The 27394-nt window shown below is 41.1% G+C and overlaps 1 protein-coding gene across 2 annotated transcripts; it reads left to right on the forward strand.

The window, feature by feature from the left end:
• cables1 (Cdk5 and Abl enzyme substrate 1) lies at positions 1-26801 on the forward strand (the record flags this gene model as incomplete). 2 transcript variants are annotated; one of them, XM_080503358.1, is made up of 10 exons in its annotated part: positions 1-587; positions 10954-11025; positions 11145-11237; positions 12978-13055; positions 18083-18188; positions 18908-19064; positions 19395-19498; positions 22969-23075; positions 23168-23375; positions 24379-26801. In XM_080503358.1, the coding sequence occupies 10 exons, from the start codon at positions 1-3 to the stop codon at positions 24517-24519; spliced, it is 1653 nt and encodes a 550-aa protein (XP_080359484.1). In that variant the 3' UTR covers positions 24520-26801. The 2 variants fall into 2 exon arrangements, with proteins under 2 accessions (XP_080359484.1, XP_080359485.1); XM_080503359.1 differs by lacking the exon at positions 12978-13055.
• Positions 26802-27394: the final 593 nt, after the last annotated feature.

The raw sequence follows: 27394 nt of genomic DNA on the forward strand, positions 1-27394 counted from the left end.
ATGGCGGCTGCCACGAGCAGCAACGCATCCACGGCCACGCTACAGATCAAGCACTCCAGCATCGAGCAGACGCGGAAACGCATCGACCCGCGGAGGAGGCAAGCGGCGCTGTCCTTCCTCAGCAATATTTCCCTGGACGGGAGACCCGTGCAGGACGATGCGGACCAGCAGGCGGAGGAGGACGACGACAACGCGCTCGAGGCAAGGACTAGACCGAGCCTGGTTTCACCGGAGCGCGCGGCGCACGGAGCGGCTGCCGCCAACGCGGCCGCCGCCGCTGCTGCTGCCGCGGCTGCGGCGGCTGCGGCCACCACGGCCGCGCAGGCGCTCGCCTTCGCAAACCAGGCTCTCCTCGCCAGCAACCGGACCGGCCCGGGGGCGGCTCTCACGCCCGGTCAGGCCGGCACGGAGGCGGAGGGCGACGCTTTCGCCCCCGCCGCATTCAGCTCCCCGTTCTCCGCTGTGCCAGCCTCGGCCAGAGGCAGGCTGCAGACCTACACTCAGGGAATCATACCGGCAACCTATTCCAGGCAATTCTCCCAGAACTACTGTCTGGACGGAGGGCAGATCGAGCAGCAGAGGTCAAGGTAGCTGTGCAAACAAGTGTGTGTGTGTGTGTGTGTGTGTGTGTGTGTGTGTGTGTGTGTGTGTGTGTGTGTGTGTGTGTGTGTGTGTGTGTGTGTGTGTGTGTGTGTGTGTGTGTGTGTGTGTGCGCGTGCGTGCGTGCGTGCGTGTGTGTGGTGACACAAGGGTCAACTCTGCAGGATCTCCATGTTCAGGTCGTTCAACTGTACATTACTGTAAACGGGTGCAAAGATACTTAACTTAAAAAAAAAAAAAAAAAAAAAGCCTCAGAGATGCACCAGGTCAATATTACTTTCACACAATGAACATGCTGGATTAGTGTGAAGAATCTCTAGTATATAACCTACACGGGTCACACTTTTCAGTCAGTCGTTGCCAAAAGTTTCAAGCCAGTGTCGTTTCGCACCTGCTTCGGTATTTGCACTGGAGATCAGTGGTTCCCAACCATTTTCTCTGAGGGTAAACTCTTTGGGTTTACACACCATCTCAGGGTGTTTGGTAGACAGTAGGCAGTTTCAAACTTTCACTCATCAGTTCTTTCCCGTCTGCCCCAGGGCAACTGTGGCTACAGACATACAGTAGTTTACCACCATCCAGTATGGAATAAATGAATAATGCAATGTAAAAGCGTCTTTGAGTGTCTAGAAAAGCGCTTTATAAAACCAATGTATTATTATTATTATTATTATTAATTCTGTTCATGAAGCCGTAAAGCCGCTGCATACTGATTTTTGGCTGAACAATAACAGTAGGGAGAGAATCATGGTCTTTGGTCTATGCTTGAAGTCAGTGGTCCTACGTTGCACTGTGAGACTGGTTCAAGGACTGCCGTGCAACCAAAGACGACCTGCGATCAAAATCCGATGGCGTCAGAAATTTGACGTGATCACGACTGCTGCTATGACCCGTTTGTTACATTTATATAGTGTGTTTTGTTGGAAAAGGAAAGCCATTAACAGTAAATGCTAACAAGTACCTACTTCAAGCTCCCTTTGCAAAATCAGCACCCCAAGTTGCCCTCTCTCTCTCTCTCTCTCTCTCTCTCTCTGAGCCATGACTCTCCTCCTCTTCCTTTTTATTGGTAACTCTCTTGGTATACTCTTTTTGACTGATTAATGTTTCTCTTTAGCCTGACACTGCACAATCCCCCCCCCCCCCCCCCCCCCCCCCCCCCCCCATGGCTCTATAACACTTAACCTTATTAGTTTTGTGAAATAAACAGATTAAATGCAGACTCGCCTATTTTTGAAACGTTCAAAATGAGTTTAACCCCCTCAAAATCAACCAAACCCCCACACCCCCTCCATGGATCTTTGTCACTAGACAACAAAGAGACTGATAATAAATTAAAAAAGATCACCTGTTTTAAAGGTGAGCTATATTTTGTGCTTTAATAGGAACTATGTACGACATGTCTACTACACCCATGAAGGGAATGTGTACCAGCCAATTACAGACAGGTGAAGAGGCCACTCAATGTAATTGCTCTGAGGTGTGTGTGTGTGTGTGTGTGTGTGTGTGTGTGTGTGTGTGTGTGTGTGTGTGTGTGTGTGTGTGTGTGTGTGTGTGTGTGTGTGTGTGTGTGTGTGTGTGTGTGTGTGTGTGTGTGTGTGTGTGTGTGTGTGTGTGTGTGTGTGTGTGTGTGTGTACCCTGCCTTCCAGCCTCCCAAGAACCCTGAATTAGATGAAGATGCATTGTCTGTGACAAACCGAGACCAGTGTCTGCCTACATAGAGGGACTTTTCTGAATCAACTACATTCATCCTTTTCGTCTTTTAGGTTCTTTTCTGTGCTCTAGCCCCATCTTCTGTGATATATTTGACCTTCAAACAAATACATACAACAGTGCACCATTCATTTAATAGATCACACGCTGCCTTTTCAAAGAATTTAATTGGTATTTTCACTCTACAATTCAGCACGCGTGGTAGTACTAGTAGTCGAATTCTATTTGAAGGAATGAGCATACTTTGTTGCATAGTTTAGAATTCAACAACATAATGAAGGCAATTCAAGTTTCACAATTCATAATAAGAGCCAGATTTAGCTTCAGAACCTGTGTTGCAGGTCCAATGTGGTCCATGTGACCTCATATTGAGCCCCGAGCTCAGAAAGAAATGAAGATTTGAGGTAGATGATTTGCACGAGTTTGCATCAGCGTGGGTAATGATACACTCGGTTGGTGAGGGATTGAATCACTGTAGCATTGCCCTTCGAGGTTTTTACTTCAAGGGCAGAATGAATGCTTTTTTTTTGCACAATATCTCACCACGCCACCTCGCGGTACAACGCAGTAATGTAGGACAATGGTTAGCCTGCTCACTTAAGTGTTGCACGATTCCCTGCTTGGAAATGTAGTCATCTCTCCATATTTGGACGAAAAAAAAGAACTGGTCTTTCATACCAGAGCAAACAGCAGGCACCGAAAGCTCAGCTGTTTATATATTTGTGCAATGCAGGTGGCTGTAACCTTAGGATTCCCAGGTCCGTGCTGGAATAATAAATACCATCACGTGTGAAACAGCTGAGGAGTTGCAGTCTGGTTCCTCCCACCTGTTTGCTTTATTTCTGTTCTCCCTCCTTGCATACCTGCTCTCACCTCGCATTATATTTAGTAAATGTCTTTAAAAAAAAAAAAGAGAGAAACAAACAAACCCCACACCTGCTGCCTCCCTCTCCTCCTCACTGTGACGTCGGCATCCTGTAATCCTACACCTCCGTCTCTGCTCTGCAACCTCAACGTCCTCCGTATTAATTTATTTGTTTCCCCCCCCCCCATCTCCGCGATTAAAAAGCAGTGGGCTCGAAGGGTCCGACGCCTCAGCGGGCGGGACGGCTGTCACTACCAGTCATCTCACTGTCAGAACCTGCTGTCAAACCCTCTAAACCATTCAAAGCCCTCACCCAAATCCTGCTCTCCCTTAGGGTCCGCTGCCAGATGACTCAGGAAGTTGCGCTTCGCACTCAATAAGCTTTCAGTTCTCACTGCACTCGTTAAAATAAATAAATAAATAAATAAAATCACACAACTGAGCTGCCGGCTTCTAATTTGTTGCTCAGTTGGTCAAGTGGGCCGTTTCCGATTTAGCCGTTCAACCCCTCATCTTGAGGAAAATGCTTGAATCTTTCTTGAATGGTGAATTGACTTCATGAACACGGTTATGCAACACTCAAGATGGGTTTTAATCGCGTTGCTTTTTCAGTTTGTTTGCCCGACTGATGAAACACACGCCGATGAATGAGAGCAGTGAAACTTATGACACCAAATTACATTTTGACTCCCCTCAGAGCGATCGTCGCATGGCAAATGTTTTAAGTCATAGATACAAGCGCTCATTACAGCCACTTCAGTTCAAGACAAAAGACCTGGATTTGAGAGAAGTCTGTAGACTTTATAGAGTGTAATGGACGCAAACTTTAAAAAAAATAACAAACTTGAAGGCAGAACTTGTTAAAATGGTTGTCGACTTTATATAAAACCTTCAGATATAAACAGAATTTGACTAGCACGGGAAGTGTTTGGCATTTTATTGCCTTACAGAGCCCAACTGCAGTGAGCATTAATAACACAATAACAGCCACGAGCATGTTAGCCGTTAGCTCATAGTTGTTTTGCGATTTATTCCGGAACGTTTACCCATATAGGTCCAAAAATCGAATCGGTTGGTCCTTGGATGACGACAAATCATCCCTGAGGATTTCATGCTGTTCGGGTTAATAGTTTTTGCAAAAACGTCGTTAACATACATACAGACAAAAACACAATCTTCGCCCCAATTTTTGTTGGCAAAGAGCCGTCAAATAAAAAAAACAAGGGGGAAAAAAAAAAAAAGCAAGTGATGTGAGTTCAGACGGCTTTCGAGGCACAATGTGGTTCACACCCTGTCACATTGAGAAATATGGTCGGATTTGACATGTACAAGTTTAGACTTGATACTAAGTAACACGTTCAAAAGAAATCAGACACGTTGGCTCAGTTATTCTGTCGAGAAGTGTTTTGAAACAGAGTTATCGCAAGTCTTTCTTGAATTAGGATTTTATGCCTTCCACAATTCAGAGTGTCATTTAATGCGTTTACACACTGGCAGAAATACCAAGTACAAAGGTAGATTGTTGCATGTTCCACATGTAGAAGTGTCCTTGAGCAAGACACTGAACCCCATCAGCTCCCTGGAGCGCCGCAATGTGGCTGCACCGCTGCATCCTAGAAATAGTTAATTTGGGAAAAATTGTAAAAAAGGAATCTCCCCAAGGGGATTAATAAAGTTAAATTCTCATAGTGGAAGAGTCTGGAGGCTTAACTGACCTGGATACAAACCCAAATAGTTCGCTTCCTGAACACAAAGGAATTGGAAAAAGATTAAATATATATTTTAATTTGAATTTTATATCCAAGTGACAGATCAACAATCTACCTTTGTACTTGGTATTTTTGCCAGTGTGAAAACACATTAAATGAAAAAAAACAAGGTGTAAATTTCATAAACCTGGCTTTTGTACGCGGTCGCATTCAGTTTGAATTTGACTTGTATGCAAGCCTCTCAATTTTTCTGGAACGTGAAATGCACTTTAGATCAAAATGGGCATCGAACGCTTGTCGGCCTGGAAGAGTCTTCAGTTCTCAATATTTCACAGCCGCGGTGACTCAGTCAGTTCAAGTACAGTGCAGTCAAACCCTTCCTGTGTTATTCTCCTATTTGCCCGGTGGATGTTCTCATAAAGTGAATTCTAACGAGGAATGAGCATGGTGCTGATGGAGCGCCGCCACATTCGCCCGGCGCGCGGACAGACGAGCGCTCTCGCACAGTGCCCGGCTTGTTTTGGGAGGGCAGCTGGTGGAAACGTGTCCAGAGGTCTCTGGCTGGGGAGAGGCAGGATGCCCGGGCTTTTCTGAGAAGCAGCCTGCCTCCTGGCTCTGTGTTTTCTGTCCACCGCTTCCTCTCCCAGGCGCGTCGGAGACACGCTTTCCCCTCAGACTTGTTGGCCTTCGGTCCTGCTCCCACTCAGGAAGTCGCAGAGCCTCTGATGTTCCGCCAGAGTCGACTTTCTGAGGCCCGGAGCGACTTTACGCGTCGTGTCCTCGCTTCGGTCTTTGCTCAGATTATCGTTCCATCTATTGGCAAAATCCGCTTCTTAATCTCTCCCATGACCGCCTGAGTAAACTGAAAGTTTGAATAATTACTTTCATATCGTGTTGTTTCTGGTCCCTGTGGGCTGCCAGGTGCCCATGGGCACTGTGGTGCTCACCCCTGGACTGGAGCATGTGGTCACTCTCTTTACTATGTTGTAGTGTTATGGCTCTTTTGTGCCTGTAGCAACAGTCTGGACTGTAACTGAGTTTACACAACAAAGTGAGAGCAGCAAAGTTTTGACATGTTTTGGCAATAAGAGTCACTGAAAACAGAAAAAAAAACCAATAAAAACAACAGCAACCAGTTTTTCCAAATATTCCCGTCTAAATGTGAACCCTAAGTTGGCACTTGCTTTATGTTGGTGTTTGTGTAAAGTCTTAATTTATCTTCCATATGTAAACGATACACAAAGGCCATGCTTCACCGCAAACCACCGCCGTGCAGCCTCTGTCTGAAAGGTTCATTAATACTGAACATAATTTGCAGATTTTACAGCAGGTTATGCTGCCAACTAGGCCACATCAGTTTCAAGGACATTCTTGTTTACTTTAACAAGACGATGTCGACTCGCATTTTGTCCATCCAGATGTTAAAACTGGAGCAACGACCTGTGGACTAAATTTGATATCTGAAATCCGGGAACAAGAGGACAAAAACTGTTGGGCAGAAAAAGCCCTCATTAAGTAAGATTGTTTTATTTTAACGCGTTTCCTTTATCAAAACGTCCAACAGCCTTCACACGCTCAGTTGGTAAAAGTGAAGGTTCAAATGTGAACAGGTTCAACTTGTGGGGAACGCGGTGTTTAAATCAAAAGCATCTAATTCATTTAATTTCCAACAATTTGGTTATTGTTTTTACACGACACTTTAAATTGACCCTTGGATTGGGATTCAGTCTTTTTCTTTTTACGAATGAATAAAAGATATGCTGGTCGAGCCCATTTGTACTCTTGGTGTTTTCAGAGCTGTTTCCCACATTTTCTCATAGAAAGGCTGTGCTCTTGACCCCACAGTCTCTGATTTACCAAAACCTTACAGTGAAGCCAAACAAATGTTTGACATTAACAAACCAAAGGGGCCGACAAGAAGAAAACCAATGAGCAGCTCTCGACGGGGGTACGAGATCTTCGAAGATCTTTTTTTTTTTTTTTTAAAGGGAAGTTGATTTTGATCATCTTACAGCAGCCAAACAAAGCCTTGGTGGACTTCTGTCTCTATGTTTTCAGTAAAAATGATTTGTGTTTGCTCCGCCGCTCTCGTCGTGTTAACAAGCACATACCATGACATTTATCTTCAGTCAAGCCACTTTGAAGACCATGTTCCCTGGAGAGCAGCCAGTTGGTCTCATATTGCTAAAAAAAAAAAAAAAAAAAGAGGATGAAACATGGGAATTTCCAAGGTTTCGACATCAGTTGGCAGTATAATGCAATCCCATCTTGAGTACAGACAAACACATTGTGCTTTAGCCAATTCAGCACAGATATTTATGATATTTCATGAGTTAATCGAATATATCTAGTCGGTATCCATAGAACTGGTTATTGACTCAAAAAAAGATAATTGGAGGCACGAGTCTCAAACCTTGAGTTTAGAGCCACAGTGACCGATTTAAAAACATCAAAACATCTTGGATTTACTATTCGCAACAAGGTTCTGCTGACGTGAGCCTGGAACAGGATCTCTGAAATCCTCCAGTCACGAATTGCTGCGCTGACGAGGTTGCAAAGCAATCTAAAAGACGTTACACATTTACCAGCCCACCGTTGGACAAATTGTCTCCAGAAGGGAATGATTAGGGACTTTGATTACGTGAGAGTTCTTTTTTTTTTCAGGTACTGCACTTGTACTCTGAGAAATCAGCAGAGCTGCTGAACATGTCCATTCATGAATACTGTACTCCAGACATTGGACAGGCATTAAAGCCCCCTTGGCCTTGACACTTAACAATGCTTCTGGGAAAACGTTTTACGCAATGATGCAAGATCGACTGTTGATGAAGAACCTTGGGTCATAATGTTTGTGAACTTCTAGAAGCATGGAGGAGGCAGCATCAAGGTGTTTTGCAAATGTGTCATGATCATGGTAGTTGTGTTGCAAAAGACCGACTATTGTTTCCACGCTCACTGGTTTCATTTGCCGCAAATTCAAAATGGTAGAATTATTAAAAAAAAAAAAAAAAAAAAAAATGACTGAAGATTTGTGTGACTTTATTGCAATTGATCATTCAGTCTCAGCTGGTTGAAATTGGAGCACGTGAAAGAGCAGTGCTATGTGGAAAATTAAATCTCAAAGCACATCAAACATCATCTGTATTAAGCGTTTGTTTTTATCACAAGCCGTATGTTATTGTCAAACTCAAACCAGGGCGTCATGAAACCCAGTGAACACGTGACTAGTTTGTTGTTAGGTTAAGCACTTTTCGGTCGTCTGTATTTGTAACCTAAATATAGAAGTTATCACACTTTATGGCCAATTGTCTCTGTCATTGTATGTGTTTGACTGTTCAATCGCCACGTCTGAACAGTACTTGAGATTTATGGCTTCATTGCTTGACGCCACTAAACCATATCTTTTCTGATATCTTTAAAAAATATATTTTTTTTATTGCATGTGGCTGGTTCTGCCCAAATCGCGTTGATAAAACACGCTTAAGCGAAATGACTGGAGACAATAACGGCGCTTGTTTTGAGGACACAGAGCTGCTTGTTGCTGCTTTGACGCTTCCGACTGATCTCAGATAATGTCAGACTGCACTGAAACGCACCACTGTGAACTGCAGCTGGAAAACGTGTGCGCGCGTGTGTGTGGCGTGCGGGAGAATAAGTGTCTTAGTGTGTGTTATTGTTTCCGAGATTTGTACCAGTCTGGAAAACATGGTTCGGTGTTAAAAGCACATCCAGCTGATCAAAGTCCTCACCGCTCAGTCGTGGAGTGGAAACATCATCCTCCGCTAATTGGTGAACGGTTATTTGAAGCAGCCCGGAATGTGGATCGGAAAAATGACGCACGGAATAGAGAGAAATGTCTCCGCAGAGTTAAACTTTCTTCACGTCCTGTTACTGATTGGAGGATGTGCAAACTCACGGGGTGCAAAGGTGGACTGCGAGAAAAGATTTACAGTCCGCCTTCCGTGCCTCAGCTCATTTTCCTCATCAGTACAATTAGAAATAATAATAAAAAAAGTTCAAGCTGATGCGTCGGCATCGTTCCTCAATGTTGCCTTTCGCACCATCATTTTAGCCTATAATCTGGATTATTGGGGCACTCTCCAGGACGTCAGCCAGTTTCCTCTGTTTGAGTTGGTTTAAAATTTATATTTAAAGAAAAGCAGTTCTCTTCAGTTCATTTTTCCACATTGCCTTTTATTAACGTCATCGCCCCCCCCTAATCCCCCCCCCCCCCCGGGGTGGGTCAGTTTGTGTCCTCATCTTATCTTAAAGCAACAGGATCTTCAACGTTACCGAGCGTTTTATCACGACAGACCGGAGACTAGTGTCTGCTTACCGTCATTTCACCACTAATGTGTTAATTTCTACAAGTTTCAATGTGCCCACTTATTAAGGCTGACTAATGAGCGGGATTATGTTGCTATTATGACACTCAACATGCTATTAGAAGCTAATTTTGGAAGGGCTCGGGCTTACTCAGCCGTCACATGTGGGTTTGTGTTTGAAAACTGGCAGCTGATCTCATAAAAAGAGGTCCAGCCAGAATTAGTCTGCTGCATCGGGTGACTGAAAGTGTGAAATAAAGGCCATCTGTGACCAAATGTGTTATACAAAGTGCTTTCAGGCCCGACTTGTTATCCTCTTAGTGGCCGCGATCCTGGAAAATTCTCTGTGATCATTAGCCACGCAGGCTCAACAAGGGGGCTGTTGATTGACGGCGGCCATAACTCGGCTATCCGAAACTGGATTTTATGAATTAATCACAGAACAGCGTCCAGAGAGAGAGAGAGCTGGACGCCGTTTTTAGACTATATTTTCAAGGCGGAAGGAGTGCATACACATGCTTTGTGCTGGATCTTGAGCCTTGGCGCAGAGTACTAAAGCAAAGTATGACTGTAAGAGAGAAGTTCCTGCAGATATTTGAAGTCAGTGAGTCATTATTTAATCATTGTCCCAATAGATAATACTTTACTTTTAACCCCTGTGGATAAATCATGGATTTAATCTTATTTATACAACGCCAAACCAGGTAAAGACTGAATATGTTGTTGAAATGCGTGCCGATTGTGGTATAGCATCATTTATTTATTTATACCTCATTATTTTTACTGACTTTCTACCAAGGTAACTCTGTTTTCATTCTAAATGTCCTCTTGAACTAGAAGTGTCCAAACTATGGCCAGCGGTGGCCGGTGTTTTATGCTTAATTACCTGAGAGCTTATTGTAAAATTAGAGTGCAATATGTCACATGCAATTAAACTTGCAGATATTCTTGTAATTTTGTGAGCTGTAACACTAACTTGAACAATCTACAAAAACAATTTGCAGTCTTGAGTGGTTCTGAAGATTGGTGGTTCTGCAGATTCTAACGCAAGTTAAAAAGTTGCCTTTTCAGTGGCTCCGACCATCATTTTAGTGTGAACGGACACCTCAAATACTACAAGAGTTTTGCATTTTCACTTGAGAACGCTGTGGACAATCTGTGTCGTATGCAAAAGTAACACAACGTTAGCAGTAGGGATGCAATTAAAATATTTGTGATCACATCCCGAAAGAAATCTATATTTATTTATAATTATTGTATTTAAATGCACATTTAAGTGTTTTCGGAAGACTGATGTGTGGATCGATTACAACACTGCCATCTAGCAGCTAAACAAGGAAGTGCATCAATGTCCTTTGAGCTATCAGACGTGGTTAAAGATGGATGGTGTCATTTCCTGTAGAAAATATCCACCTTGCTTGAAACGCTGTAATATTGAAGTTGTGTCGACTGTTTGATCTGCATTAAATTGCTAGATTACATGAATACCGAATCCTTTTATTCCCTTCATCAAGCCAGTCTGACCTCAATCTGAGTGGAACATGACCTTCTGTTGATTGTTACAGCACACTTCACACACACACACACACACCATTTTAGGTATTACTGTGCAAGTGACATTTATTCAGTGGCGCCTTTTAACTAAATTGCTTTGAAGCTCTGTGTGCGTGTGCGTGTGCGTGTGCTTTTTCTCAGTTGTAGGGTTTTGACTTTAACTTGCCGTTTCCGTTTTTGCCTCTCCAGACGAAGACTCATCTCTCAACGCTCTTCGCTTGAAACTCTTGAGGACATTGAGGAAAACGCTCCTCTGCGCAGGTAGCAGACCACACCGAACACACACACACACACCCATTCATAGAATAAAATGTTGGCGTAATGCATCTCCATTGGCACCGTTTCCCTGTTTAATTCTCCGTGTTTGTTTTGCATGCAAGATGCCGAACCCTATCGGGTTCACCCCGACCAAAGAGCTTCAAGAAGGTCCACTTCATAAAGAACATGAGGCAACACGATATGCGCAATGGAAGGTACGAAGGCAAACAGCGCCGTGGCGGCAGTCGATACGAGTGCTGGCTGAGCGGGTGGCAGGCTGCCCCAGTCAATGAAGTGCAGCTTGGATGTTTCTCACATTACCAGGCCCATTCACAGAACGCCACTCCAACTCAGAGCCCACGATCCTCTGAGACAAATCTTTTTTTTTTTTTTTGATCGCTGTTAAAAGATTTTTTTACAACTCCACCTCCAATCACTCTCAGTGTTGAATGTCAGATCACAGCGAATGAAGTACACATAACCCCAAATCTGTGGCGCAGTTGTTTATGTGAGCATTAATGACGCCGATCTCATCAACCAAAGAAGTTCTGCCAACCTTTTTTTCTTTTTTTCCAGATTCAGTGTCTTTATAATTAATTGCATATTTACGTCTTGAAAGGATGATATTGTGGAAATACGGGTAGACCTCGATACTGCAGCTGCTTGGTTCTATAGTTTTCCCAGTTGGATTCTGAACCAAGTAGCGTTTTAGGTCGTGTTTGTGTTGCTGGCGAAGCAGTGGCGTATCTGTCAGGTACAGCTGTCAGCCCCTTTTTACGTGAGAGTAATAGACTGGAGAAGTTTATTGACGGTTACTGTACGCAGAAAACAATGTAGTGTTCGTGCAAGGCTGATCGCTAAGTGTTGCAGTTGTGTAATATAGACCCAGCAATTATGATGGAAACGTTCAGGCTCCTTTTAGCTGTTCTTCATAGTATGGATGCAGTATTGTTTTATTTCGACCTGTTTGATGCTAAATGTACCAACGCGTGCAGGAAAAACTGTTTTCGGAAACTCGTAACACCATTGTCATTTTGTCAAATAACTCGAGCCTTAAAAGGAGTCGGATTAGGTTTATATTTCTTTCAGATACAGGATCTAGGATGTAGTACAACTCTTCAGAGTTCGTGTCCGTTTTAAGTTTTCAAGGCCATCTTAAAATACTTTTGTTTTACTCAACACTAGTTTATAATATACACTAATATGGTCAAAGTAATTCCTCTTTTTGTGTATCGGCTTTCATCTACACTACAAAAATTTACATTATTTTTGAAATTCCACTTTTGTGTCACTGTCGCATCCAGTTTGCAGTAATCTGAGTTTTTGATGATAGTGATCAGTTAGTTCAACTTTGTTGAGCGCATCGCTTCATTCAGAGGGAAGAACGAGGTGCTGGTGTGACTCACTATACCGTCTTTTTCTTGGTGTTAGACTTATTGCAACAATCTTAAGTAAATCAATTGTCTTAGATAGGTTTAAGTAGAAAAATACTTGAATGTATAACAAGCTGTATGTGAGTGACTGTAGAGTTCAGGTTGACCATTTGCTTTGTCGGTAGTAGTTACTTTTACTAAGGGGTGCAGTTCTGATTAATATTTTTTCTATTCGTTTTGATGGGCTGAATTAAAACTGGATGCTTAAGTGACTCAATACACCACCTTGTGGTAAAAAAAAAAACTGGAATTACAAATTTGAGAAACTGCCAACACAACTCCTTTTTTTAGGCTATGCTTGGGGGTGTTACATAAATATATCACATACTTAAAAGTTTTGTATGATTTGAACTATTCATCACTTTCATCCGTAAACCACTGACTTTGTGTGCTGCACCACTTTGCTCAAGTTTCAGTTCATTCTTCTTTTTCTTTTTTTTAACTGAAAGCGCTCTCTAATTTGAAATGTGGATCATGTCAGAGAGATGCTGATTAGCTTGTCTATCATTCTTGTTTTTATAGGATAGTCCTTATCAGTGGCAGAAGATCCTTCTATAGTGTATTTTCTGTCCTGCCCTATCGAGATTGTAGCCAAGCAGGGTATGTATCCTACAGCATGCCGAACTTTGTAACTCCGTCCAACCTGTGTTCCCTCTTTTCCTTTTTGTCCTCTCATCCCTCTTTTTCTGTGGGCACGCTCTCCCTTGAAGGTTTGGTTTTTAGTGGATGCATTTTTTTCTGGAAATGCTTAAGAAATTACACAAACCGTGTGCTTAAAAAAAAAAAAGGGCTTGAGAGACTAGATTGTAGCCTAATGCAATGCTTGTTGCTTGTGTTGCTTTTTCCATGATGGCTGCGGTGGCTTTTAGGTACTCATCTTTTTTTTTTTTTCCCTCCCAATTCTACTTCATTTTTATGTGTTGCTTTGCTATTTGGCAATTAGCGAACGCTTTTTCTTTGGGTTACGGGTTCTTCTCACAATTGGAAATGCTTTTTAAGATACTGTGATGATTGATATTGTGGTGGTGATATGCTGGTGAAAAAGACTTTTTTGGTGGTAGGGCTGTACGATATAGTGCAAATTCCAAGATTAATTGTGTTTCAATGCACTGTGCATTAATGCAAGATTGCTTGTAGTACCAGTGTCTCAATACAGGATAAGATTATTACAGTTTGCATGTTTAACTGATATCGTGCAGCCCTACTTGGTGATGTATTGTTGATTGGTGTGAATGACAATGTACAGTTGTTAAATGATATACATCAGTTGTCCTTAATATTTTGGCCTGCCTCCTCTGGGGGGTGCCAAGAAGTTTTAAGGAGGGAAAAATCTGTGGTTCAAGGGGGATACCTTTTTGATTTGATTTTATTAGGACACATTTTTAGCATTCAGTCATTTTAATTGCATGGACTCAAATGGAATTATGAAATAAGCTTTGTTAGCCCAGCCCGATCTGACCAATAGGATAACGGCATAATAACCATCAAATCCACATTCTTGGATCACTTACATCGGTTTCCTGTGTTTATTTAGTAACGTCTCATCAATTACTTTGAATTTCATGAAACACTATTTTATAAAACTGTAAAAAGTTGCAAGTTCCAACATTATTCTATTTTTAACAATATGCAATCCTGTTGCAAAATATCTTGAAATGTACCCACTTTACAGCATACAGTATGTTTTTGCTGATATACTTATAGAAAAATTATATTTCATGTCTTACTTTTAATATTTTTCCAAGTCAACGTTTTCCTGTGGACCGGGTTGGAGCCTCGCAGTATCGGCACGATACTCGATTCTAGTATAGCTGCATCCCGAGATACTGGAAAGAAACTCATGTGAAGTCATTTTTGTGTGAACATGGGCTTCATGTATTCTCACAATATTCTGTAGCTTCCTTCCCTTCCTCTTTTTAAAAAAAATCCTTAATGTGGATGTGCAGAGGCCCTGGCTGTGTTGGGGTCGCCGCCCCTGGACTCTGCTCTGACCTCCGCCTGCCTCAGTCACATGCAGTGTGTGTTTTGGAGGAAGTGAAAGAGAAAGGGGTCAAATAAACACGCGAGAACACAAAGCGCTCCATGCCGGGGCTTAACCCGCAGCATAACAGGCTCATTCTGCTGGAATCCCCTAAAGCGGCCAATCCGTGGCATGTGAAGGGTTAATACACCCCCCACGGAGATCCAATAAGCACATCTGACTCCTGCTCACTCGGTTTACAGTTAGTTTTCAAGGTTTGACTGCATGGAGTTTTGCTTCTACCTGTCCTCCTCTTGCTTCTTTCTCTGAATTTACTCTGCTGCTGCAATAACAAACTGCAATGCAGCTTAGACATGATGATTATATTTACGGTATTCAGAATATCTTCACAAATACATGCATTTAAAGACATTCGGTAACTTGCAAAGTGTGAAATAGCTCATATTGAGCAGCACAAAGAAAATAGAATTTAATAAGAATCTGCCAATTATGAAAGTACTTTAGGAATCTTGAAAAATTACTGTTAAAAATTTCCAGAAACCATGAGCAGGGAGCTGCAAGAAGCCTTTTATTGGGAAACTCAAATATTACTACAACCCAATATAGGTGACATTTGTGAGAGCAGGGTGCTTTCCTATCTTATCTCATTATCCAGGTTTTTTGGTTAAATTGGTTCATGTAAGTGTATATAGCTTAAATTATGTATAGTTGCATATAGCACTATTGTTGTAGAAGCAGATGCCCAAAATGCAACAAAAATTTCCACTTAAATATTTTATATAAATGGTTAAAACATTAAACATTTTTATATGCCAATATTAAAAAAATAACAAAGCTGGACATTTTTAAATTTGTGTCATTATATGAATACAATATGTTAAGTGTTACAGTAGGAATACAATTTCAGTGAAATTTGTATTTGTACTTTTTTTGGAGTTGCTGCGAGGCTAGCAACAAATGTATTGTTAGAACAAATTGGCTTGAACTGTTAAATCTTAGAAAGTTTCACTAGAATTTAGAAATACGCCTTTTTACAACTCTTTTCTAACGCAAGCATTTGGTCCGATTTTTCAGAAAGCATGTATCCGTGGAAACGTGGTCAATCTGTTTTAGCATGAGCGCTAAACCTATAATGCCAAGTGACGGCTATTTGACAACTTGTTTCCATTGCAACACAATTTTAAAATGAGGTTGTGTAAACCTAATTTTTAGTTTTTAACATTTTACTTGAAGCCTAATTTGCTGTGATAGAAACTTTTTGTATTTGTTTTTTTTTTTATTTCTAGAATTTATGGAAGTTAGTTTATTAAGCATATTAACAGTAACCAGAGATAAACACAGCTTGAACTCAGTTTTTAACTAAAACTTAGTTTGCAAATACAAACCGATTGAAGGGTACTATTTACCATTTCTTTAGCCTCTATAGTTTCACCTAGCGTTTTGCTAGTTAGCTTCTTCTTTTATTATGAATAGTTAAAAAAAAAAAAAAAAAGCTTAGTTGAGTTTGTTTTTGACAAATTGTTTAAATTACCTATAGTTTAAAAATATTCTAAGGATCTGTTAACTGTATGCTTCTTTTGCCCAATGCCTAATTTGCTATGATAAGAACTTATTTTGGAGTTTTTATTTCTTGTAGCACGCTCGCCAGGAAGTGGTCAGTTTAGCATATTGATGAAAACTTAAAATAGAGTTTGTTATATAGTTTTAGGATGGTCACGTGTTTGCTAAAAACTGAGAAACAGTGATCCAATCGGCACTTTAACACCATCGATTCCACTCTTCAGTCCAGTTTAAAGGAACGTGGTGTCGCGTTGTGGTTGTATCGGACCGCGGTACGAACGTCCTGCAGCTTTTGCCTGTGAACTCTGCATGTTTGTCTCTCTGCTGGCATGAGCCTCCTTCACGTTGGGTAACACTCCTGGCACAGGAGACCAGATCTGGTTGGACAAATTACATGGGTCAAATGCAGAGGACAGAATTCCCTCACAGGGATTAATAAAGTAAAAAGTTTAGTGTTTTGGATGGAGGTGGGAGACGTCTGAGCAGTGGGGGAGAATTAAATTCCAGCGCTGAGCTGTTTAAAGTATTTGCTCGTAAAGCAACCAGCAGGGGTCCAGGTTCTTTCAGGCATGTTTATATTTATCGTTTCTGTTCCTGCTGCTCGATATAGAAACATGGATGGGCATGATTAGCATTTTGCACGGATTGTAGCACTACTAACATTCAGATTTCTTTCTTTTTTTTCTTTTATTTTCAGTCAGTGATCCCGATTCATGCATGTGACTAAACAATACCAGCTCTTTCTCTCATTTTCTTCTCATTTCCCCACGCTTCTTCTATTTTTTTTTTTTCTTTTTTCTGGATTGCTTCATAGAAAAAGCTCGTCTGTTTTCTCTTCCTTTTCTCTTTTATTTAATTGTGTGGTAAGGCATCCTCTGCCTGGGGATCTCTGTCAACACTGTGTCCTGACGTGCCCCCTTCTGTCAGATAACACTGTTTTCAATACAACACATTGGCCTCAGGAGTCGTCAAAACACAGGTGGAGTCATGTGGGGATCGACCGGGAGCGGGGGAAAAAAACAAAAAAAACCACACTGTTGAGAGTTCAACCTCAGCTGTCAAAATACCAGCGTGATCATTTTCCCTTTTAGACGGTCTAATTTTTAGAGTTTACATCCAAGGAAATCTCCTCTGTCAGTGTAGGCATTCTAAATTGGCCTCTAATGCAAAAACTCGCAGATTATCGTATTTTCTGAGCCTCCATTGCTACTCTGTTTGACTGATAATGCAAGCAAAATTCCCAAGTTGCACAATAAATGTGGTCTGAATTAGCCTAAAAAGTACTGTATTGTCTGCACTATTACAGCAGAATGCCGCTGCAGTACTACAAAAACCACTGTTTTAATGTTTTACTGACAAAGCAAGAAAACTGTCACCAGAAAGAAAAAGCCACAGCAGAATTTAAAGTAAAAATGATCAAATGTGCATCAGAAAGAGTTCAGACCATTTTGAGAAACTTGGGAGGGACTGGAGAGAATCAGAGAAATTGTCACGACGAAGTAAACCAATGAGGATAATCGTTGGCTAAAAGTACAACGAAAAAATTGTACAAATATGAACCAGTGCAACTTGTGCATGTGAAATAATGGAATAATAAATTACATGAATGACATAATGCAGTAATTAATATTGGATGTTATTGTTAGAGTTAAAGTGGCTACATTTCCAACTGTCTTCAGATGTCTAACAATTTCAAACAATACCAGCACAAACAAACGATCCAGTCACATTTAACGAGCAGACAGATTAAGTTTTTCTTCTTTTGGACCCAGTCAGCTGCATGTTCTGAGCTGCAGACATTAGATATATGGATATTTATCCACTGCTTTGCTCCACTGACACACTTTGCCCCTCCCCAGCCGGCTGCGTCTGCTCCAGAAATAAGGCCTAAGAATGAAACTCCACCGTCCCTCCATCCCCTTTAAAGGCACGCTTTGCTTTCCGAGGCCAGCCGATGAGATCAATGCAGAGAGGAGAGCCAGAACAGGCCTCAGCAAGACAGACAGGAAAAAAAAAAGAAAGAAAGAAAGAAAGAAGCTGCAGCCTGATGTGTTGAATGGAGCTCTAAGAGGCCTGTGCTTGTTAGGGATGTCAAGCTGGAAGGAGGACGCCAGCGCCACCCGTCGGGAGGCGTCAGCGCCAAGGAGATGGTGATCGGCCTGGAGGGGGTGGAGCTGGGAGCCGACGGAAAGGTGAGAAGACTCACAGACGTCGACATGTGAATAAAGATTGACGCGTACTTTCATATTTAAATCTCAAAACTGTTGGTTCACCATTTATCATTATACGTGTGTATTTAAATGTGCCCACCTTTTGGTCTTTAGTGTGCAATGTGAAGACGTGTAAAAAAACAAACAAACGAGAAATCAAAACAAAAAATATATAGTGGTTAATATACACTTGTAAAAAGGTTTTAAAATTTTAAAAGTACATGAATACCATTTTTGTCCATTGGGTGGCAGTAGTGAGCCACAATATTGGTTTTTGTTTTTTTTAATTAATGATTAATTTTAAACATTTAAACTCTGCCGTTTGTTTTTCCATTTATCAGTGTCTGGTGACACGTAAGATAAGATTAAACGCTGATCCGATTGTTTACGATCTGATCAGAGTTCATGTGAACATGTCCGATTTCTTCTCACTGTACGACCTTTGTCCACATGTCCAAATAATTCACTACATGACGCTTGATTAAATTAAAGCAAGTTCATCACGTCACAAATGGATAATGTCACGGTCTCACAAAGCATCATGGGATTGATTTACCGACTGAAATCCTTGGTAAACATAAACCTGGACGTCAATGTGATCAACATTTACAACCAAACATGGAAGTTTGACTGAACAAGACTGTACGTGACGGGGCCAGTCGGTTAGTTGTGCCTCATCGTCGCCTAACCTGTGTTTGCAGACCGTGTCCTACACCCAGTTCCTGTATCCCACCAACGTCCTGGGTGGTCGGAGGAACACCATCGACTCCACCTCTTCCTTCTCTCAGTCTCGCAACGCGAGCCACCGCAGCCTCAGCCTGGGCCGAGCCAATAGCAACCAGAGCAGCTTAGATACAGGTGAGTCTCCCGCCAGCATTGTGTGGTTTTTACTCCTGAGGTTTCCTGTGCCCCGTTTCTCAAGTGGCCGTGCATCTGCGTGTGGTTTCATTCCAAAAACAACCAGTGACACCAACTAGTGGTCCTACGTAAAAACGACACCGTTTTCAGTATGTCTGTCGTTTCCGTGTAAACGGACGTTGTTGTCAAAATGCCGCCGTGTCGACGCAAAACTTTTCTCAAACGAAAATGCAAAAACGATGTGTTTTCCCACTTGAGACGTCACGTAACCCGGCTTCGGTGTGATTTAATGGAAAAAGTACTCATGATTGTGCCCCCCCACCCCTGCAGGAAACGATCTGGTGGACCTTCGAGAGTACGACCCCAATCTGCTGGATGACCCCCAGTGGCCCTGTGGGAAACACAAGAGAGTCCTGATCTTCCCCTCGTACATGGTGAGAAAACACTCCTGAAACGAGCACATGGGCTGTTTTGTCTTCAGTGCCTCGCAGTGTCTCGCTCTTAATTCCTGAGGTTATTTTTATCCTTGGAGACCGTTTTCTTTTTTTTGTCCTGGAATTTTCCCACAGCAACACGTCTGCTCTTTGTTACGTTATTAAAACCTCCTGAAGTTAGTGGGATGTTTTTTTGTTTTTTTTAGCGAGACGTATCGGGACAGTTTAAATCAGCAAGGTCGACGGACCACTTTCCACTTTTCCAATCTTCCGTGAATGACACACACTAATAAACAGCCCCTTCTGGCACAGTTTGTACCTCGCCACCTATCATTCTCACACTTTTCCAGGCAAGAGCTGATATTTTTATTGTTAACAAAAAAAAACAAAAAAAAAACGTTGCGCCTCCCACCACATTCTTCGCTGGACTGTTTTTGCTGCATGACTGAGAGTTGACAACAAAGACTGACATAGCTGAAATGCTAGTGAAGGTCAAGCCCTTTTTTTTGTTTTTTTGGATGTTTTTTTTTTTTTTCTCCCCTCTTCCTCAAATTACAAAACCTACAGTCTGACAACAATAGCCATTGTGTTTACTGCAGGAATTGAACCAGCAAAATTCTCAGCATTTACAAAGTTGGATGCGGGTTAACTGGGGAGGCGTGCCCCTGAAGCTGAACTTTCCAGTTCAACCAGAGGATGCACTTCAAAGCAGATAAACATTGTCCCCCGTCCCGAAAAGAAAAACCTCGCGGAAAAAATAGCTATTAGATTGACATTTTAATCACCCAAAGCTAATGCAGGTCCAGTAACAAGAGTTCTTGCAGGAAACAACAGAGCTAGCCTAGCTTAGCTTAAGCCACGCCGTTAGCATTCAGCCGAATTATAGCACAAACGGACACAAATGATCCAAAGTGCTCAAGTTTACAAGTTCATAGTTTTTAGAAACATTGCTTTAGAATGGAGCTGAACAGCAATTTAGCATGTTTTGGTGGTCAGTTTACACAAGTACAATGCAAGTTTGTGAAAGCGGCTGCCAAGGTGGAAGTTTTTGAAAACACTCCTCCCCCAAGGAAACGAGGGGAAACCCCAACTTTTTTCTGGAACGTTTTCAAAATGTTTCCCCGTAAAAACAGCCAAACCAGATTTGCTCGGCAGTATTGAAAATGACAGCTGAAGCTGAGGAACGACTCACAGCCTGTTTCTTGTGTGGGAGCGAATTTAACCAGTGCCGGCTCATATTGAATTTATGTTGGGGATAGTGTTGTAAAGAAATAATGTTTAAATGTGCAGATGCACATAACGTTGCTGGTATTATTAATCTTTTGTAGTTCAACATGACAATTGTAATCAGAAAGCGTCACCTAAATATGTGTCACATCCAAACATCGATGATTAATGTGTTGCATTTTTAAACAAGCTCACTGTGAATGAATGAAGTATGAATGAATAAAGGAAAATCATGGCGAAACATAGAAAGTTTCCTTCAGTATTGACTGACATGTTCTTTCATGCCCAACAAGGCCAAATGATCACAACTGACTGAAACTGTTAAACGATTTGAAATAAGCAAAAATGGCTTCGAAATTCAAAATACAGTTGAAAGGAAAAATGGCTGAAAAAAACTGCAACGACGACGAAAGACAAATTGCACTTATTAATTTCATTAATGCACTGTTAACTACTGTTTTGGTCTTTACTGCAGAACTATAAGTTCATAAGCTGCTATTTTATTAAATGTTTTGACGCTAAAACTAGAAATGTTTCTGCTCGTAAGCTTGCTGATTTCAATCATTTGCAGCCATCTTTATGACAATAACATGTTGAAATAATAGTTTCCATATATTATGTGGCTCTTTTGTTGTTGGGTTTTTTTTCGGGCTTTAAAAAACAAAAGTGCACATATTGTACCTTATTACAAAATGATAAACAAGCATGCTAAATAGCGTTTTGTTTGTTTTTGTTTTTCAGATTTAAATGGGTGTTGATTTGTGTGTTCTGAGAATGAGTTGTGTGTTCTTTGGGGCGGATGCATTATTCACACCCCGTGCGGTGCAGGCGGCGCCATTGAGGGTCGTCCTTGTATTTTTAGCAGCACTGCATGTTCTTGTGTTCCTACCAACAGCTTGCAGTGACGGGGCACGCCATGAAAAGGGCCTTTACTGTACATTTGGTATCAGCGCTTAACAAATATAGCGTTCATCGTATTACTGCAACAACAGTTTATTTCAGTGAACTGCACAGTTGTTTTTTTACATGAAACTGTCCGAATGGGAATCTCCATCCTGAGGCGTACAACACAGCGCATGTGGACAACATATCCAGTAATTCTGGATCCAAAAAGATTTTCCTTTGTGGAAAAATCACTCAAACATTAAAAAAATGTATTCAAATTAAGAAAAAGGTAGAACCTGAGACATTTTTAAGTATTTGTTGTCCCACTTCAGTATTTTTTTTTAGGCATGTTGACATTTAATATGTGCTCATAATGGAAATCTTAAACTCTTTTTTTTTTTTTTTTTGAATCGAAATAAAGTTTTTAACGTCAGGCTGGTAGATCACATCAACCAGGACAATATACATATTTCAAAAGATTGCAATAAATGATGCAGTCTATTCATGCATATTTTGCAGTCACATGAAGCCCTGCAGCTCCTAAAAGACAGAAGAGAAAAACATATTTTAAATATGAATCCAAGGCAGTAAAACATTAAAATTAGATCAAGAACTTTTTCTGAACCAGAGAGATGTTGAAAAACTTGACTATTGAGATCCTTTATTTAATTCATTACCTCAAACTACAATCGAGGTAATTGACAAATAACTATTTAAGTTAGTGTTATTTAACTTCCATTTTAGCTGATTGAGCATCACATCATCTACTTGTCTCTTCATAATAGATTCCAATTTTTAAATTAGTTTGATTATTCAACCCATTATTTACATTTGATCATTCAGGCTTAAGTGAGTACTGTATCTATATCTATATCTATATAGATATATAGAGAGCGATAGGGTTTCTTTTTCTCGATTTAGTAGTTTTAGTCCATATTTAGAGCTTCTCAATATTGAACTGATGTTATATATATATATATATATTTTTTTTCTTCGTTTTAAATTGTGAATCTCTCAGCGCTTCTTTTACTCTGCAAAATATTATTATTAGTCTTACTGCAGGTCATATGTCGATACATTACTCAACAACATTATTACATATTTACAGTTTTTCATGCATGTTAATTTTAAACTAGTTTCCGATCATGTCATTCTTTTTCTATTTGACCTTGTTTTGGATCCGTACTCTGTAAACCTAAACCAGTCCAGCATCCTTGAGCCTCATCAGGTTTGTCCGGTACACACGAGCCGCGACTCGGGTCACGGGCCGCTTCATTGTGTGACACTGGAATCCAACACTGTGGCGCGAGGCCTGAACGGCCACTCGCTCCAACAACACCTCTGGTTTCTCTCTCCAGACCACCGTCATCGAATACGTCAAACCCTCCGATCTCAAGAAAGACATGAACGAAACCTTCAAGGAGAAATTCCCCCACATCCGGCTCACTCTCAGCAAGATCCGGAGGTAAAAAAAAAAAAAACAGTTTTGCCTCCACCGGACTCGTTCTGCTCGTTCTCTCTAAATCCTCCTCTTCCTCTTCCTCGTTCTTTGCTCAGCTTGAAGAGGGAGATCAGAAAACTGGCCCAGGACGAGTGTGGCTACGAGGAGCCGACGGTGGCCATGGCCTTCGTCTACTTTGAAAAACTGGTTCTTCAGGGCAAACTGAACAAGCAGAATCGAAAGCTGTGCACCGGAGCCTGCGTCCTGCTGGCCGCCAAGATCGGAGGAGACCTGAAGAAGCACGAGGTCAAGCTCCTGATAGACGTACGTTCACCCTCGCCCACACAACAGCAATCAGAGCTCCGCCGTCTTGAAAGTTTCATGACGTGTCCCATTACAGCAGGTTAAAGTGTCTTGTCACTGCTTTAGACAGAGGTTGGTTTTATTGCCACTTGCATTCGCGATTCCAAATATCAAGATGTATTTCAAATATTAAAGTACACACGTCTATTTTACTGTTTATTTTTGGGGAAAATATTCTCCAGTTTCAAGTTGAGCAACAGTGAAGAATATCGCTCTGGTGTGTTTGAACATGCAATACCGCTTCTGGACACTAGGTGGTGCATTCTGTTTGTTTTGAGTCAGAACTATAGAGGCACAACGTTTTCTTACAAACGTGTCTTTTTAAACAAAATAGTCAACATGATTAGATGATTCAAAAGAATTAGGATTTAAATGTAAATGTAAAAGCTGATCTCAGGAGGCAGATCAGCTGTTTACCAAACAACAGGCTGGTGTTGTTGGTTGAGTCAAAGCTGAGTTCCTCTCAAGGTCAGACACAAATGCAAGTGTTTAAACTGTATAATGAGTTTGTCTTGAAGTCACATGAGTTTTTTTCTTTTTTTTTCTTCTGTCCTCACTCGCCTCTGGGCGTGGTCAGAAATGTGGTTTGTTTGCAGGACGTGACGGGACTTGAAGTCCGTCTGTGCTCCGTATCAGGGCGGTAAAATAAAACAAAACAAACAAAAAAAAGACATTGAAGTTAATGGCGTTGCATGTAGTTCATGTTATCTTGTTGGCTGTGGCTTCCCGTCCATCAGTTTGTTCCAAATCGTCTCATCACACCACCTTGTGGTAGAAAGCAGTGTTGCAATATGGGCAGGTTTGTTAGCTTTGGTTCGTCGACGGTGCAGTTAGATTTGGGGGATGTTCAAATAAACGCGACGACGATGTGTCCAGAGAATGTGGCGCCTGACTTGCTAACCGGGGATAAAAGGCTTGACGAAGTATCGTCTTACCTCGTTCTCCTTTTTAATTTTCTCGTCAGAAACTCGAGGAGAGGTTCCGAGTGAACCGCCGGGAGCTGATCGCCTTCGAGTTCCCGGTCCTGGTGGCGCTGGAGTTCAACCTGCACCTGCCCGAGCACGAGATCATGCCCCACTACAGACGCCTGCTGCAGGCCTCCTAGCATTAGTGACCCGTCAGGAGGACCGCCACCAGGTCTCCCCTCCTGATCGTGTGACCCCCCCCCCCCCCCCCCAACTGCTACCGTCTTCATTCCAGACACATGGACTTCCTCCACATTCATCCTCACGACACCGACTAGCGGACGAAGCGTTCAGGACTGTGGGTCGTTTCTCCGATTTGCATGTTTCCTCGGCGTCATCTCTTTCATCTCTTTGTATATTTTAGTCCTCTCTTGTTGATTAAGAGAACTTTTTTTTTTTTTCTCCCCCATTTGAATCAGATACCGAATGTTTGAACAACCAGTGATTGTACCATTCCTTTTTTTCTTTTGTTTTCATTTCATTAACCTCCTCCCCGTGAACTTGGACATAATCGGTTGCCTGCGTACGATTTTTGAAAAGCCTTTTTCGTTGGCTGGGTTTAGGCTGGACTGTTATTACTTAGTGTGACTCATCTTTTTGCAAGTTGTCGTCTTAAAAAGTGCACTTTTTGAGTGCATTCCACGAGGTTGGGAACGAACCCTGGAAACAATAAGCTGTGTTCACGAGCACCACACACATTTGAATGAACCTTTTCTAGCTTTTTTTTCTTTTTCTCTCTCTCTCCCTCTCTCATGATTTGTTCACACTTTTCTAGCCACTGACTTGCCTGCATGAGGATCATTTGTACACGGGTACTTGCAGAAGATGACGTGACTTTGTATTTTCACTGAAGTATTCCATTCATTTTTCTACCGGCTCGACTTGCTTGCTACGAACTTCTGGAAACCCACTTTTATCAGTGTTGATTTTCCTGTGCTCTATGTTAGAGTAAATTCCTGGCACATTTACCGTGCTTCAATGGGGTCGGGGCGGTCGCTCACGAGTGTTGGCGGGGGGGTGGCAGCAGGTACACTTAAATATTTGAACAAAAAAAAAAAAAAAAAAGCAAGAAAACAATGGCAAACAATTGAGTCTTAGAAGGTTTTTTGTTGTTTTTTTTGGTTAATACTCGACTGAGTATAATTAGCTTGTATCTGTTTGAGTAGGGAGATGAGACTCATCTTGTTCTGTCTTGTATTACTATTTTTTGCCACAAGGTGGTGTAGTGAGACATTCAAAATGTTGAAAACATTGGTAGTGGTAATCGTCAATTTAAAGACGGCAAGATATTGAGAACAGGCTCTGTGCTACAGTGAAATGCCATCAAGCTTTTCCAAGTCATTCAGGACAAAAACTGCACTTTGAACTTTACAAATTCCTATTTTTGCATATTTGTTCTTCACAAATCTCTCAAACAAGTTTAGACCTCCATGGCATGACCAGAATGTAAAAACATGAGGTCATTTACAGTGTGTTGAAGTGGCTTTTTAACACAACAGATGGTGGGAAATTACTGCAGTTTTACGCAAAACAAAACACAATATAATAATGTGAAAAAGACTGGCCAAGTTAAAGTGAATGATTTTTATTTTTCACTGTCGGAGCTACCTCGGCGACAAAACACAGACATGCTTGAGATTAACAAAACAAAAAGGAAGCGAGATCCAGAAAATGTTAGATTTTAAATTGAAGTATTAAACAGGAAATATGGTTTAATAATCACCAAATTGACTCATAACACCACCTTGTGGCATAATGTGGTAATACAAGTGATTACTAATAAACAATTAGCTTTAACATAACGGTAGCTTTATTTTCATAGCATTTCAGGGGGAAATAGACAAAAAGCAAATCAAAACAACATTTTAGAAGATAAATTGAAGTTAAAAAAAAGATATATAACGGGAAAGATAGTTTAGACGCATCTTTTGGTAAGAAGTTGAAATACAAGATGGTTGCTAACGTCACAAAATACATCTCACACTCTGTTGGCCACATCGGCTCATTTCTCCCAACATTTTCAAGAGAAATGTTCTCTTACCTTTTTGAAAACGTTCTGCCGGTAACTCCAGTCCACGTTTCAAGACCTGATCCCCGGGGGTCCAGATCTCCAGCAGGTCCCAGCAGGGATGAACCACGGATCAAACATCTGCAGAGAACTTGAATTATAAATCTGTAATGTTGACAAAAATGGCATGTATTCCAACCTGATTTCTTTATTTTTTTTTATTATTAAAGATTGCATTAAAAGGCCACAAAATCAACTGATGGTATTTGAGTTGATGATTACAAAAATGAGCAATATTGTGTTGAAAGTAGAAGAAGAAGAAAAAGATAAATTACTGAGCTTCTTTCTGTTGGCAAGCCCAAAGATTTTTGCTGTTCGATGCACACGAAGGAGAGACTCATTGGCGACACTTATTACCCGTGTATGACTGTAAATAAATTGCTTTGCTTGTTCAATCAAAATGCGACTAGTTTTTGTTTTCTTTCTCACTGTGTGGCTCGTATATAAGGTCTGCAGCTCTCTGGTGCTTTAAAAGCTCATTTATTCTCTTAATTAGTCTATTACACCCACAATACATTAGTTCTAAAATGTATTTAATTAAAGTAATTAGGACATTTATTTTTTTCATTTGCAGTTAATTTAATGTTAAATATGCATTTTTGGGGCATTTAGGATCAGCAAAAGGAAATTTTTTTTATTTAAAATAAACAAACATGATGAGCTATATAAAAGTTTTAGGCAGCATGAGTAAAAACTTTATAATTACAAATAAGCATTTATTTATCAACTCTTCATTTCTTTGTATCCTAAACAGAAAACGGCCTCTCCTGTTTCCATTTTGATTAAAACGTCTGTCACAATTGTTCTAGTGCTCCTATTTATTACAAAACGCTTTTGTTTTCAGAATTACAACCATGTTTCCCCAGTTTTCAAACTTTTATCTTTCTCATCCGAGTTTCAGTCGCCGAGTTAATCAGATTATTATATCCTGTTTTATCCGACTTCTT

The sequence above is a fragment of the Blennius ocellaris genome (genome assembly GCF_963422515.1).
Source record: "Blennius ocellaris genome assembly, chromosome: 10".
NCBI lineage: Eukaryota > Metazoa > Chordata > Actinopteri > Blenniiformes > Blenniidae > Blennius > Blennius ocellaris.